Consider the following 14,882-nt stretch of genomic DNA (forward strand, 5'->3'; position numbering starts at 1 on the left):
CACGACTTACGGTGACCTGGTCTTATCGCCTACCACGACGATTTGTAGAGGGTTTATGCGTCTTTTCCTCGATATCTGTGCTGCTACTGAAATTGACGGTCCGGTTTTCGAACACTCTCCTGGTGCCCAGTGATACGGCTCCTTTGATGTTTCCAGGTACAACCATAAAGTCTCGCAGGCGGGGAGCACGAACTTCTCCCCTAAAAACTGGTGTATCCAGGAAGACCACAGCTTCTGGTAGCTAGTGCACTGTGCGGTCAAGGAACAGTACCGGCCGATACGTACCGGTCACTTTTTCCCTTGTCACGAATGCCTGTCGCACTATGACCGTATCGCAGCCAGTATCGCGCAGTACGGTAACTGGGCGTTTATCCATAAACCCTTTCACAATGGGCACGTTCTCAATGTTCTGAGATACGAAACTTCGGCTGACTGCCGTGTTGACAACAGGTACCTTTTCTCCATCTTTCAGAATGACGTATTCTGCATTCCCTGCTGCTTTTTCCTCGTTTCTTTCATCTGATATCATGCAAGATGCTTCACATCTGTCCCCTCTACCGGAGAAATACTTATCACTATTGTGACCAGGGTCGTAGCCAGAAATATTTTTCGGGGGGGGGGGGGGTGGTTCAACCATATGTTATGTATGTTCGTGCGTGCGTTTTGTATGTGTGCGTGTATATATACGCAAGCAAAACAAATATTTCGGGGGGGGGGGGGTTGAACCCCCCAACCCCTCTGGCTACGCCCCTGATTGTGACCATGCACTGGGGAACATGCTTTCGTGCGCAACCAGCGTTCAGCTGCCCTGTGCCCTTTTTTATCGCGCAGAAAACAATGGTCGTCCGCCCGAGGCGTCTTCCTTGCGAGCTCCGTTCTTAGAGATGTGGTCGGACCCGTTTCTCTACATGCTCATTCCTTGCCCAGATTCACCACTGACTGAGCGTCCATGAAGTTGTCTGAAGTCTGCGCTTCTCCTGGAGCGTTCGGCAGTTCCTCTCCTTTAGGAACACTCTCAGCGACGGAAGACAACTCTCCGTAAATTGCTCTGTGATAATCAGGTCTCTAAGGGCACCGAAGGTCCTGTCAGTTTTCTATAGCTCCAACCAATGGTCAAAATAACCAGCGAGCCGGGCAGCATACTGTAGGCCGGATTCGTTGTCTTCGGGTGTGGCTTTGCGAAATTTTTCCCGATAGCCCTCTGCAGTGTACCGAAACCGCTGCAGTAATGCCGCTTTTAGCTGGTCGTAGTTTAATGCAGCTGTCGGATCTAACCGGCCTATCACAGTTAGGGCTTCTCCAGTCCAACATAAGCTCAGTGAAAGAGCCCATTTCTCACGGGGCCACCCTTGGCACGTCGCGACCCGCTCGAACCGCTGTAGGTACGCGTCGAGATCGTCCCGCGCTTCGTTAAAGGGCGGTATCAGTTTATGAGGGCTACACACATTCGGTGCAAGTGTAGTGCTCGCGGCAGATCCACCTGGTGCACCAGCGTCGGCTGACTGTCTCCCCGCGCTTTCCTGAAGTTTAAGCTTCAGTTCCAAAATCTTAAGCTCCTGTTCCTGAAGTTGTCGTTGTCGTTCAGCGCTTTCCTTCGCTTCTCATTCCCGTGCGCGTTCATCGCGAGCTAGGGCGCACTCTTTCTCGACCCATTCTCTAAGCTCAGTCTTCTCACGCCCTAGTTCTCGGCCAAGTGCAAAAACTTCCTTGTCCATGGCTTAGCCCAGCATCTGAGTAATGGCTGTAATGTTAATAGGCCTGGCAGGCTCGCCAATTGTGGTGGTTCTTGGGCCCTCATACACGAACAGCTAAGTCAAGGACAAGAAAAACATTTATGGACGTCACAAAATAACAATTACGTACACTTTCACTGGCCACACAATACAATATACCTAAAGTCCTAAACGTTAGAGTCCTTCACTATGGTCACGCGAGTTCTCGGCGCGTCCTCACAGTCGGACGTCACTCACGGTACCGTCGAAGGGGCAACGACGCAGTCAGGAAAGGCGCACGGGCACGGTGCACGAGGGCGCACGAGCAGACCCGGAACTGCTCGCTCAGGAATGCGAAGGCCCACGCTCCGCCCGACGTAGCACCAGGGTCAGGCCCTCAGCGACTGGTTGTGCCGGACCCGAATCTGGAACAGGCTCAGCTGCTCGCCTTGGTCCGCACGCTCGTGCACCACAGGAACAGCACCACAGGCCCGGTCCGGAGCACCCACTCGTTCCAGGGACACGCCAAGCCTGTCCCGGCTAGTCTGGTGGCACCAGCTTGGTCCGTTTGGTCCCTCAGGCCGAGCGTACTGCGTCTTGCAAGCTGGCAGCGCTCTCACTCAGTCCGTCGACGTTCCCAAAGCTCACGCGCTTCACGTTCGTCTCCCCCTCTGGTGCACTCCGTCATCTTCTTCAGTTCTGTTCTCTGCTTCGGTTGGGGTAACCGTCTATTACCACAGACGTGGTTTCGATATCTGACGCGTGCTTGTAATCGCAGCGCGAAATAGAATGGAGATGCATTGCGGTGCAAGGTTATCTTAGAAGTTTGTCATTCACACCTCCTCGGCATCCAACAGCTTTCTTGAACGCCTGCCTCAGATCGGAAGCGCACGTCACTAGAGAACTACAGTTGGTATTTGCGAAAGCTCCGCCAACGGCTGCTGCTCAACGTCTCTCTCCTGATGGAGCCACTAGCCCACGATTCCGCGACTGCGCTCAGTGTTGGCGAAACACCAAGCATCGTCCCATATTAGTGCTCGTTCACACAGCCGTCAAACCACCCGTCACGTCACCGTCACGTCAAAAAAACGTACAGCAGACGCGACGTAGCTGTGTGCGAACAGACCACGGCGGTTGCAGCGTCGGCAGCAGCACGTTTTTGTGCAGTGTTGACCGACAGATGCACCAAAATAGGAATTGTCCTCGCAGCTCAAATGGTTCGCTCGCGACTGATGCTCTCCCGACTCCCCTGGGCTCTCCTCTTCGCACCACACACCCACACCCACACACACCACCACACACACACACACACCACACACACACACACACACACCACACACACACACACGCACACGCGCACGCACGCGCACGCACACACACGCGCACGCACGCGCACGCACACACACACACACACACACCACACACACACACACACACACACACACACACACACACACACACCACTTGTCCCCCCGTATTATGGCCCATTCAGTCAGGCGCGCGTTCAGTGTTCCAAGGCCACTGACCCGGGCCCGTATGCTAGACGCGTGGCTCTTCTCGGAACTCCAAACGTAAACTGATTTCTTATTGGTCCGTTTTCTAGGGGTGGGGCTCCGTCCCCGTTCCGGCGACGGAATCGTAGAGCACTGCCCTACGACGCCGTCAACCGTTTTAGGGGCGAAGCTCCTTAAGGCGGCACCCGTTCGTCCCTCGTCGTGCTCGTAGTAGTGAGTAACAAGTCTTACCCTTTGACCTCCAAGGTGGTGCCGGTGGGAGATTTCTCCTGTGCGTTGTTGAACAATAAAAAATTCGCAGCGTGCGCGTTAACTAAAAGCCGAATTCTTCTGTCTCTGTAGAAGTGTAAGTGTTAGCTAAAAGCCGACTTCTTCTGTCTCTCATTCCCATTAGCAGCCATTGTTTACCTCCAAGGTAGTGCCTGGTGAGATTTCTCCTGTGCGTGATTAAACAATAAAAATTTTGTTCAAAACGCCGTTGATTGATGAAATAAACCAACGAAAGACGCCAGATGTTTTGTAAAAACAAAACGAAAGAACGCCAGATGTTTCTAAAGCAAAACGAAAAAGACGCCAGCTGCTTAACGAAAGACGCAAGGTGTTTCTAAAGCAATGGTTTTCTAAACAATGAAAATTCACAGCGTACATGTAAAATTAAAGTGAGCTGCAAGTCGTCATAACTCATCGAACCTTTAGTATAAACGCGCCCGATCTCACGTCGGTGATGATGTACTGGGCAGAATTCACGGAAGATTCACGGTTTACCGATGAACCTCCGCAGCTTCGCCCACTCATCATCATTCACTCCGTGGATATGCTGTGATTTTTTTTCCGGAGAAAACGTCTCGGAAATCCTCTCCTCTGTCGGATATCGGTGTTGTGACGGTGACGTGACGGGCGTTTGACCGCTGTGAGAACGAGCCCTTACGGTTGCTGTATTGGCTATCTACTTTTATATCAATGTAAATGTGCACCGATGACACCGCAAGCTACAGTCGAACGCTGCGCGAATGCGCTAACGACAGCTACTTCTGATGCGCACATCATCGTACCGTAGCGCGCACTGCCTCACGATCAACACACGTTTCTGGTCTAACGTCAGACCATTAGACACTCTTTAGGCGCCAGTGTACTATCGGCGTCAAATGAGACCCCAACACCGGCAAGCCTTCGCAGTGGTATAGTGCGCGCCGTCCAGCTTTACCCCACCCGGCTTTACCCCATGCGCAGTGGGGTAAAGCCGGGTGCGCGCGCCTGTCAGTGGTGATGAGAGGACGGCGACCATGCGAAGGCCTGGCGGTGTTGGGGTTTCATTTGACGCCGATTGTACTTGGCGTGCCCAGCAAGCTCGTAATATGCGCAGAACTACTCAGTTTACACAAAGACTTGGTTGCACATCGTAAGGCTTGCCGGAAAGCAAGAAATCCGGCATGGGCAGCTCCGCGCTGACTGCTTTGCACGAATTTGATTCCCAGAATGCATGCGATCTGCCAGACTTGTTTTTTTAGGGGCGAAGCTCCTTAGGGGGGGGTCGTTCCCTCCTCTGTACTAATAATATGTAGCCACCTCTAGTTTATGAATTGCTCAATAGATGGCGTTGTGAGCATACTAGTTGATGAATGTTACAATAGATGGCGCTGTGAGTATACGAGTAAGGAGAGCATGAGGAAATGAAGAAGTAGATGGGCAGAGAAGGTTTTCAGGTATTTGTATAGAAAAAGCGTTGACACGCAGTGGAGAAAAAGAACTAGGAGGCTCACCAGTAAATATACGGCTAGCAGTGCGGGCGATATGGCAACAAGGAGCATTAAGCGGAAGGTCAGAGAGGCGGAGAGGACTTATTGGATGGCAGCGATGGAAAAGAAGCCGGCTCTGAATAACTACCGAAAGGGAAAAAACGAAATAAGGAGGGAAAGGTTTTATGATAATTCAAGGGGAAGCGCTTTGCTCTTTGAAGCAAGGTCGGGCTGCCTTAGAACGCGTAGTTATAAAGCGAGATTCATTAACGAAGAAGAACAGTGTACATGCTGCGGGGGAACTAAGGAAACGATGGAACATGCACTGATTGAATGTGGCGATATTCACCCAGGTATACGTGTGGGCACGAGTCTACAGGAAGCCTTGGATTTTAGGGACAACAATGGAAAGCTGAACACGTCCGCGATAGAAATAAGAGACGGTTAGAGTATTGGTGGCAGAAAAGTAGAGATAAAGTACAAAAATAAATAATGGGGAAAAATAAGGTCATTGTGCTTTAAGAGGCAGAGAGATGGACCGTGAGTTTATATTTTTTTTGGTATAATAACATAGATTTAATCAGTGTAGATAAGGTATTAAGCCAACTTGAAACAAGGAAGTTTTTTTTTCTTCGAGCCTGGTGGCAGACATGTCACCGCCCCGTTATAAAGGGGACGCGGACGCTCATAGCATCCATCTGTGGGATGCGGAGTCGGTGAAGGACGGATCCCAACATAAAACGAAACGATGTTTATTAACGTAGTAGCAGCAGCAGGGCAAGCATGCCGATGCTGCGCTTCGGAAGGTTAGAGAAACAAACATGAAACCAAGCTTGGTAGCTTGGGTGATATAGCCAGCAGTGGTGACGTAAGCCTCCGACGAAACTGCGTGGCGCTGTCTTTTATCGGAAGCGTGTTGCAGCAAGTAGCTGTGTCACGCCGGGCTAATCAGTGACGAGACGGAGGCTGCGTGGGTCTGTGCGCAGTGGTCGCCACACATCCATCCATCCATCCAAGGGTGTGCGAATACAAGTACCTCGGTGTATGGATAAATGAGGGTGACAGGTACATGGGGGTACAGGAAAAAGCCTCGGCAGCAAAAGGAAAGAGGAATGCTGCAATAATGAAGCACAGAGCGTTGTGGGGATACAGTAGGTACGAGGTGCTTCGAGGTCTATGGAAAGGTGTAATGGTTCCGGGGCTTACTTTTGAGAACTCAGTGGTGTGCATGAGGGCAGAGGTGCAATCGGGAATGGATAAAAATCAACGGACCGTGGGACGCCTCGCGTTGGGTACTCACGGGAAGACGACAAATGAGGCTGTAAAGGGCGATATGGGATGGGCAGGTTTTGAGGCGAGGGAGGCTCAGAGCAAAATAAGGTTCGAAGAAAAGCTAAGGAATATGAAGGAGAGTAGACGGGCAGGTAAGGTGTTCAGTTATTTGTATAGGAAGAGCGTGGACACACAGTGGAGAAAAAGAACTAGGAGGCTCACTGGTAAATATACGGCTGGTAGTGTAAGCAATATGTCAACAAAGAGCGTTAAGCGAAAAGTCAGAGAGGCGGAGAGGATTTACTGGATGGCAGCTATGGAGAAAAAACCGGCTTTGAGTAACTACCGAAAGGGCAAAAATGAAATGAGGAGGGAGGCATTTTACGATAATTCAAGCTTTACTGTTTGTAGCGAGATCGGGTTGCCTTAGAACGGGTAGTTATAAAGCGAGATTCAGTAAAGAAGAAGAACAATGCACGTGCTGCGGGGAAGATCAGGAAACGGCGGAGCATGTTCTGATTGATTGTGGAGATATCCACCCAGGTAAGGTGGCTAACCCAGGTGTACGTTTGGGCACGAGCCTACATGACGCCTTGGGTTTTAGAGACAATGGAAAGCTGAACACACCCGCGATTGAAATAAGTAAGACACGGTTAGAGTGTTGGTGGCAGAAAACTAGAGAGAAAGGACAAAAAAAATATTGGGAAAAAAAATAAGGACATTCTGCCGTAAAGGGCAGAGAACGGAGCTGAAAATTTGTTTTTTTTTTCTGGAGTAAGGTAGTTTTAATTGAAGTAAAGACACTAGGCCAACACTAGGAAAAAGAAGAGTAAAGGGTTTTTTTTTGTGGAGCCTGGTGGCGCACTACTCACCGTTATAAAGGGGACGCTCATAGCAGCCATCCATCCATCCATCCATCCTAAAATTGCTTATAACAACACTAGATGGCGGTATGGTTTTCTTGTAGTTGACGATGAAAGATGGGAGATGGCGCTGTCAGAAGCGCGTCGAGGTGAAGTACAAAAATAAATAATGGGGAAAAATACGGTCCTTCTGCCTTAAGAGGCAGAGAGATGGACCGTGAATTTATATTCTTTTGGTGTAATAACATAGATTTAATCAATGTAGCTAAGGTATTAGGCCAACATAAAACAAGGAAGGTTTTTTTGTTTTTTTTTGTCGAGCCTGGTGGCAGACATGTCACCGCCCCGTTATAAAGGGGACGCTCATAGCATCCATCCATCCATCCATGAAGCTGCGCGACGCCGCCGCCAAGATCCTGCCGTACGAGAGCGGGAGGCCGAAGCGTGTCGTCTGGCTGCGCGACGACGCCGCCAAGATCCCAGCGTTCGAGAACGAGAGGCCCAAGCGGCACGGCAACGGCGCGAGGACCCTGCCGTACGAGAGCGAGGCCGAGGCGGCACGAGAACGGCGGCAAGAGGGATATGTACACGCTTTATGTGCAGTAAACTCCGTGCATTGTTCGCGAAGCCGGAGCACTTGCACGATCGCGTTCCGTTGGCTTTCGTTGGGCATGTGACCGACCTCGCGTCGTGGAACGCGAAGAGGAACGCTACGCGCGTCGTGCCTTCCCTCTTGCTTTGCCGTTAATTCTCACAGGGCAATTGTATCAGCAAACCTTCAATCGCCCTCACTGAAAAAGAAATAGATTACCTAAGTTCATCCGGCCAGATAACCTAGACATACTCTGGTTGCTTCTCCTGACGTCTTTTCGCGGTTCCGTGGTTTTTGCTTAATAATTCTTCTTGGTTCTTGGTTCCCTCTCCATGCCTGCCGTCATGCGCAATTCAAATGAGCGTTGATCACGTGTGCCTACTTGTTCTCGTTTTTCTATGTTTGTGTTAATAAATTTCAGTTGGAAGTCAGCGCTAGTCCTCGTCGTTTCTTCGTCCTTGTGTATTACACGCGCTGTTCACGTCAATATGGAATACCAACTAGCCCGGTCACACACCTTGCTTCGAGCGGGGAACGCGGTCGCTCTTGGCGCACTTTCTCTTTCGCTGGGAGTCGCGCTCGCTCTTGGCGCGCTTTCTCTTTCGCTCGGGAGCGGACACTTTCCCTGCATTTCACCGAACACAAAGCGGTGATAATGAAGGGACCGCGTAAACCAATAATAATATCTGGGGTTTCACGTCCCAAAACCACGATATGATTATGAGAGACGCCGTAGTGGAGGGCTCCGGAAATTTCGACCATCTGGTGTTCTTTAACGTGCACCTAAATCTAAGTACACGGGCGTCTACCGTTTCGCCTCCATCGAAATGCGACCGCCGCGGCCGGGATCGAACCCGCGACCTTCGGGTCAGCAGCCGAGCACCGTAACCGCTATACCACCGCGGCGGACCCGCGTAAACCAACTGTACAATAAAAGTTTGGTGTTTAATATATAGACGGCGTTTCACACTCTTTATATGATGTACCGGGCGAATTTCACGGAAGAGTTTCACGGTTTACCGATGATTCCCTCCGGAGCTTCGCCCCACTCATAATCATTCATCCCGTGGATATGCTGTGATTTTTTCTTTCGTACCCTTATTATGGTTGAGTACTGAGCGTTCGATGTTTGTTATCGACGGACTGGCGCAATTGATTATTAGTGCAATGTAGAGGTATTTTTGGTTGTCCTTCCTCGTCCCGTACATTCGTCTTGGCGCTTCCGCAGTGTCGTCGTGCAGGATACATTCCTCGTTCGCGCTTATCTGCATCCTTAAGCCTGTCTTCGTTGTGTAACGTTGAACTTGTCTTGCGTGTGGAAGTGCTAAACTGGAAGGGCGACTCTTTTGCCTCGGTAAAATATTTGTGGAAAATATATCTCCCCGTTGTTCTTACGTACGGACAGTGAACAAATCCTGTTTGAAATTTTAAAGGCTCACTTTGCTGAATACCATTGTTCGTAGTATATCTGGGCAATTTATGTGTGATTGTTTTTCTTTGAAGACGGGACATGTCGTTTTTGTTACTGGCACGCTAGAAGTACATCAGAAGGAGAATCTTGGGGGCTCGTTCTTGCTTCTGAGACAGAGCATTGATGAGGACTAACCGACAATCAAGCCAAGGAAAGAATAGGGGATGTTAGTCGTAGTAATTGGGATATTTTATTTATTTATTTATTTAAAGCATACTGCGGTCGAGAGACCAAGCAGGGGGGGGGCATAAAAAGAAGTAATTGACAGAATAAAATCAATAAAAAAAATGGAAGCAATAAAAAGTGTGCAAGAAAAGAGCCAACTTCCAAGAGCGCCCTTCCGGAGGCTGTCGTCAAACACGCTTTTGTGGTGACATTACGGCTGCCCGTTTCAATTTGGTTATTTAAAGTTCTGGAGGAGTCTAAGCAGCCGAACCACCCTACCTTTTACAGGACGGTAAATAGCATTTGGAAACGGCAATATCTTTATATTGTCAAAGGTACGCCTGAGTTCCCCTTGAAAGGAGGTGGCGTGCTTTACTGCATGACGTCCAATTAAAATTGTCCTCGTGTTTGGGTAAAGAAGCAGATGTTTTTGCTCGCAACTTTCTCTAAAACGTTTCAGTGGAAACTGCTCCTGGCGTGATTCGACTGCGCAACCAGTTCGTGGAGGCCAAGCTGAACTACATCTGCGAGGTGTCCTCGCTGAAGATCCTGGGTGGTTCCAAGGAGCTCGTGGCTGCAGACAAACTAGCAAACGTGTTTGTCATGTTCGATGACATTCCGCTGTATTGGGATGCCTGGGACGTGATGGACTATCACCTTGAGACGCGAAGGCCAGCGGTCAAGCAGGTGCGCTTTGACTGATGCTAAATATCACAGTTTAACTAAAACACTTTTCACCCGTGATTAAGCCACGTAAAAAGGTTCACAAATTGTGTTCAGCTGATCGATATTGTCGTCAGCCAAACGATGCTTAGACATACGGTGACAGAATTGAAGTGAAATTTTCTTTCTTAAATGATGGGCATGCAGTTGACGTCAACCGCGTGAATCGTCTGTGCTTGCCGCCATATTGCCGGTCGCGATTTGATGCGCTCGCAACATTTGCTGTATAACGTACCATTCTTGCGTCTGTGCCTTTGCTCTATACGGGTGCTTACTTGGTTGTTTTCTGGTTGCAATAAACCAGAAATATCGCCATTGCGAAGAAAAGTTCACTTGGCCTGCAGAGATAGCCAAGCATCACACGTAGGCCTGCTCGTATTGAAAGACGGGGAGGTTCAGTGTGATGTTGAAACGCTGCCTTGAGTTGACATCACTCACTATACGTGAATACGACAGGCTGTGTTTTGCCTCAGCCGTTAAAAGCTGTAATCCATCAAGAGCCGCAAGTGACTCTCGTAGTGCAGTGGACGTGCTTCGTAGTTTCCCAAACAGTACACGCAAGAACAGTTGTGCTATTTATTTCGAAGCGCAATCTTTGTCCAGGAAGCTGTGGAAACTCCTTGCGACTCGTGTAACCAAGACAATTGAATTGTGGGAACTCATTTACCCGAAGCATTATTGCGCAGTCCGACAAGCGCAGGTTGCCGTGTCTGTCTTTAGTAAAGCTAAGGCTATAGTATACAGCGCTTAGCGCTGCATGGTTATACATGCACGGCTTTGATGGAAAACACGTGCGAGCAATTTTTAATTTTCCTCGATAATAAACACTTCCGAGACGCAGTGGATGCGCCGTGTGTTAATGCGGTGAAACCACAAGGCCCATCTCCGTGCAGCGGCCGCTGACTGGTTCGCATGAAGTCGATTCCCGCAGCGCGTGGGATCTTGCGGAATTTCTGTCAAATACTCACACAGCTATGTCACCGTGCACGAAGCATTCCAGGCTTCAAGAATAGGCAGCGTGTCACGACGGTTCCACGATGCTACCGCTTGATCGCAAATCGAGGTTCAGGGCTTACGCCTTTTTTTTAGTTATCTCAAGTTCATTGTACAGCTAGTGCTACACTGTACTGACGACGAAGTAGAAAACAATGCCGTTCAAAGAAGGGCTTCCTGCCTTAGTGCCTGAAAACTAAGAAATTACTTTGTTCGCCACCGGATTTTAGAGATTTACGAGAAAAGATGTTCTAGCAAACATTGTTTTATTGCGATAGCAATTATATGACATTTTCGAGGACGTTTTGCTGTTGGCGTCGCCGTCATGTTCCGTACAAAGTCCAAATCGGTAACATCCCCCCGCTTATCGTGTGTTCTACCTACGGAGCAGGAATTCTTGAGGAGGCGAAACGGCGCTCGCTTGGGCGTCCTCATAATGTCACGCAATCGGTACAGCACTGACGCGCCCTCTGTCGTACGAGTCCGCCAGCGGAGAAAGAAAAATCGCGCGCTCCGACGAAGCTCGCCGGTTCAAGGCCATGCGGCGCCGATTCGCCGTTCGCGCTTTACGCTCAAGTGGGCGTGTTTCTTATGCGTTTAATAGAGTGCGCTGCTGGGCGAGTTGGTGCATTTTCTGTAAATGAAAGCAGAGCGCAAAAACGACGGGACACAAGAAGACGGGACGGGACCAACTGATTTTATTACGAGATAATTGGGGGGAAAAATATACAGAGCGTACGTCAAGCAGAGCGTTGCGCTCTGCTTTTACTTTTTAGGCGTTCTCGCCGGTTCCATAATTTCCGGAAAATTAACGAAAAATGGCATCACATACTGGAAAATTACTTGAGTGAGATATCTTGTACAACGCGAAATCTATAATTTTTCGTAACGGGAACTCGATAGGTTGGGTATAATTTTAAAGGCAAAAGCCCTAGATACCTCATCAAACGCAAAAATTGACCGTTGGCGTCCCGCGTATGCGGCGTCAACATGAGTGATGTAAAAAAATCATCCCGTGATGACGTCATAAATCGCCAAAATATGTGACGCCATCACGACGCCATGGTGACGTCACATGACTTCGTCGGTTCGCATTGCCTCCGTGATCGGTAGTTCGTTCACGGAGGCAGCGCAAAATTGCGTTAGGTGCAGAAAGCTTCTGAATGGGCGTTGGGTAGGATAGACACATCGACTGAAGAAGAAGCAGAAGATGGCTTTCGCCTTTGTGAGTTGTCTTAGTCTAATGCATAAGGGGCCCTGTGAGTTTTTTCAATGAATGATGGGACTTACTCTCCGAGAAGTGCTTCTCGCAAGCGTAGTTACGGTGCGTGCGCTCTCCCCTTGGTATGGCACGAGCCCACGCTTCCAACCTCACCTGGCAGGCTTTGAAGGTTGCGTACCCATTCCTAGAAGGATGCGTATCCACTGCTGCAGTTCGGCACGACACATTTCCGCCCCATCCTGAAGGAGCACTGGTGGAAGTCTGCAAAGTGCTCTCCTTTCTTGACGGATCAATACTTCTTTCTACGTGCCTTTGTTGCGACGTGAAAAGCGTGCGAAAAGTTTTACAAGTGAGCGCCGCCGGCACAACGCGAAATCTAGGCACTGAGCGCGCTAAAGAGACAGAAAGCCTGAAAATCGCGAACGAATGCGCGACAGCTTGCCCGCGCGAATTGGGAACTGTCCCTCCCAAGGCCATCTACGCAAGCGTGCGCACAACATGCGAGCGTGGAGTGAAAGGACCACGCCTACGGAAGACGTCGTCATCTCAGGGGCCACAACTAGCAGCTTGTTTCAAGCGCTCTACGGCCTATAATTCGGGCAGTATTTATTAATAACTGCAGCTAAAATATCTGTCACATCTGTCAATTAATGTCACAGACAGAAATCTGAGAAATTTTACTCTGTGCGAGGCGGTATCACGATTTTTTATGCGTCGCGTCCATAGAAGAGCAAGTAAACGATGGCAGCACGCCGGCAGCGTCATCTGTCGTGCTGCGGCGAAAAGGCCATTTCCTCCGTGACGCTATCGCGCCGCCCCCGCGCGCTGTGGCGGCCAAGCAGTTTCTCCTCCTCAAATACTTCTTCCTCCGTGGTTCTACCCGCGGGTAAAAGCGGGGGCGACGAACGCGGCTGAAGCAGAGGTGGAACGAGCCGGCCCAGCTCCGTCGCCCAGAGGGCGCATGCGTGCGAGGCCTGCCGTCAATTGCTGCTGCTCAAGCAGAGAGAAAACGCCCCGCCCGTCTTGATCGAGCGTGAAAAAACATGGGGTCACGTGTCGCCCTAGCACCAAATGTGAATTTTGATTATAAAGGCGCGGTCGCGATTGCTAGCGCGCGCGCTATCCGGCAGGCATCAGGTGACGGCTCCTATACCCTTCTATGTGCTGTGCTCTGAACGCGGAGAGACTGTGCGAAATCCACTTCTCGCCCTGGAGCGGCCGTATTCTCTTACACCAGCGTTTCGTAGAGTTACGCGAGACCGGCTCCAAAAGAGTTAGCTGCCAGCCTTAATTCGTATAGCAGTACAATTTGTTGCTGTCGCATTCATTGCTTCGTCCTTGCGGTGCAGGACATATTTTTTCTCGTAGATATTTAAAAAGTGTGCCTAATAATATTCGTATTGCATACAAAATTGGTGTACTGTATTGTCATGCGCGCTTCTTTCTTTTATTTTAATGTGATGTGGCTTCACGCACAACAAACTCGCGAAGAATCATCGCGATTGTTTCAGACTTCTTTGTTAAGACTACTGTTAAGACTGGATTCTGGAGCTCACGCGTGCACCAGCGATAACGCTGGAAGGTTCGATCGTCCTGACTTAAAATATTCTAGCGCTACTTTTGACGAGGACAGGACTGAGAAATGCATGGAAGAACAGCGCTCGTCCTGTCACGCACTTCTCTGTCCAATCCTCGTTGGAAGTAGCGCTGGAATATTCTAAGTGAGAATATGTGAGCAACTAGCCCCGCAAAGTGTTTTGTTAATGTTTGATCACTGATGTATAAGAGACGATGCACTCCACCGACGATTAGATTGCTCACGGCTGACGAGTGTGACCGCCGCTGTTAGTGTGCAGTTGTATTGCTTGTACTTAGACTTTTCATTTCCTGGGCACAAGTTCGCCCAATAATGAGTTTCGTCTTGAACAGCTCGACTGCCGCCTTCTTCTCCGTCACGATCGCGTGACAGTATTGTACACCTCGGAAATGTAACTCATTTGTGAGGACGAATTTCGCTTGCAGTAGACGTGAGCTTGCTAAAACAATTTAGCAAGCTCATGTATACTGCGCGCTCATATATCGAGCTTACCTGTTCCAGCTGCTTGGTTTTAGAGACGTGCTGTATATGATTTTTCTACGAAGAGACAGACTTTACTTTAAGAGATAGTTTATTTGGGCGCCCGCAGCAGCTCGGCGGACGCAGGCGCCTCTCAGACATAGCTGGCTGCCTGTGTCCGCATAGCTGCTGTGGATGCGCAACCATAACTGTCTCACGTTTTCTAAAGAAGTGTTTCTAACGTGCCCAATACCTGCGGCAGCGCTGCCCACGCCTAGCACCAACGTACTATGAGCACAATAATTCAAGTACTATTGAATGTCCAGTGGTTCCACTCCTGCGCCAACTGCGCCAAAGTGCGCCAAATTGTATTTACTGCGCCATCCTGATAATATCGACGAAATTTGCGCCAAACTGCGCCAAAGTCTCGGGTTTGGGGGCGTCTATCACGGGCAATCGCACCGCCGGCGCGTCAGAACATGTGCAGCTCGATCTTGGGGCTGCCAATAAAGTCGCAATCATGGACCAAGAATTATTCCGCTGAATAAATAGCGCTCGCGCGT

General features: G+C 49.7%; 1 protein-coding gene across 1 annotated transcript in view; it reads left to right on the forward strand.

The window, feature by feature from the left end:
• LOC119395176 (alpha-mannosidase 2C1) overlaps positions 1-10,027 on the forward strand; it is a 35,071-nt gene extending 25,044 nt beyond the window's left edge. Inside the window, exon 3 of the mRNA XM_037662456.1 lies at positions 9,786-10,027. Coding sequence (XP_037518384.1) covers positions 9,786-10,027 — 242 coding nt within the window. The remainder of the gene's footprint in view (positions 1-9,785) is intronic.
• Positions 10,028-14,882: the final 4,855 nt, after the last annotated feature.

Source organism: Rhipicephalus sanguineus, chromosome 5, assembly GCF_013339695.2.
Source record: "Rhipicephalus sanguineus isolate Rsan-2018 chromosome 5, BIME_Rsan_1.4, whole genome shotgun sequence".
Taxonomy (NCBI): Eukaryota; Metazoa; Arthropoda; class Arachnida; order Ixodida; family Ixodidae; genus Rhipicephalus; species Rhipicephalus sanguineus.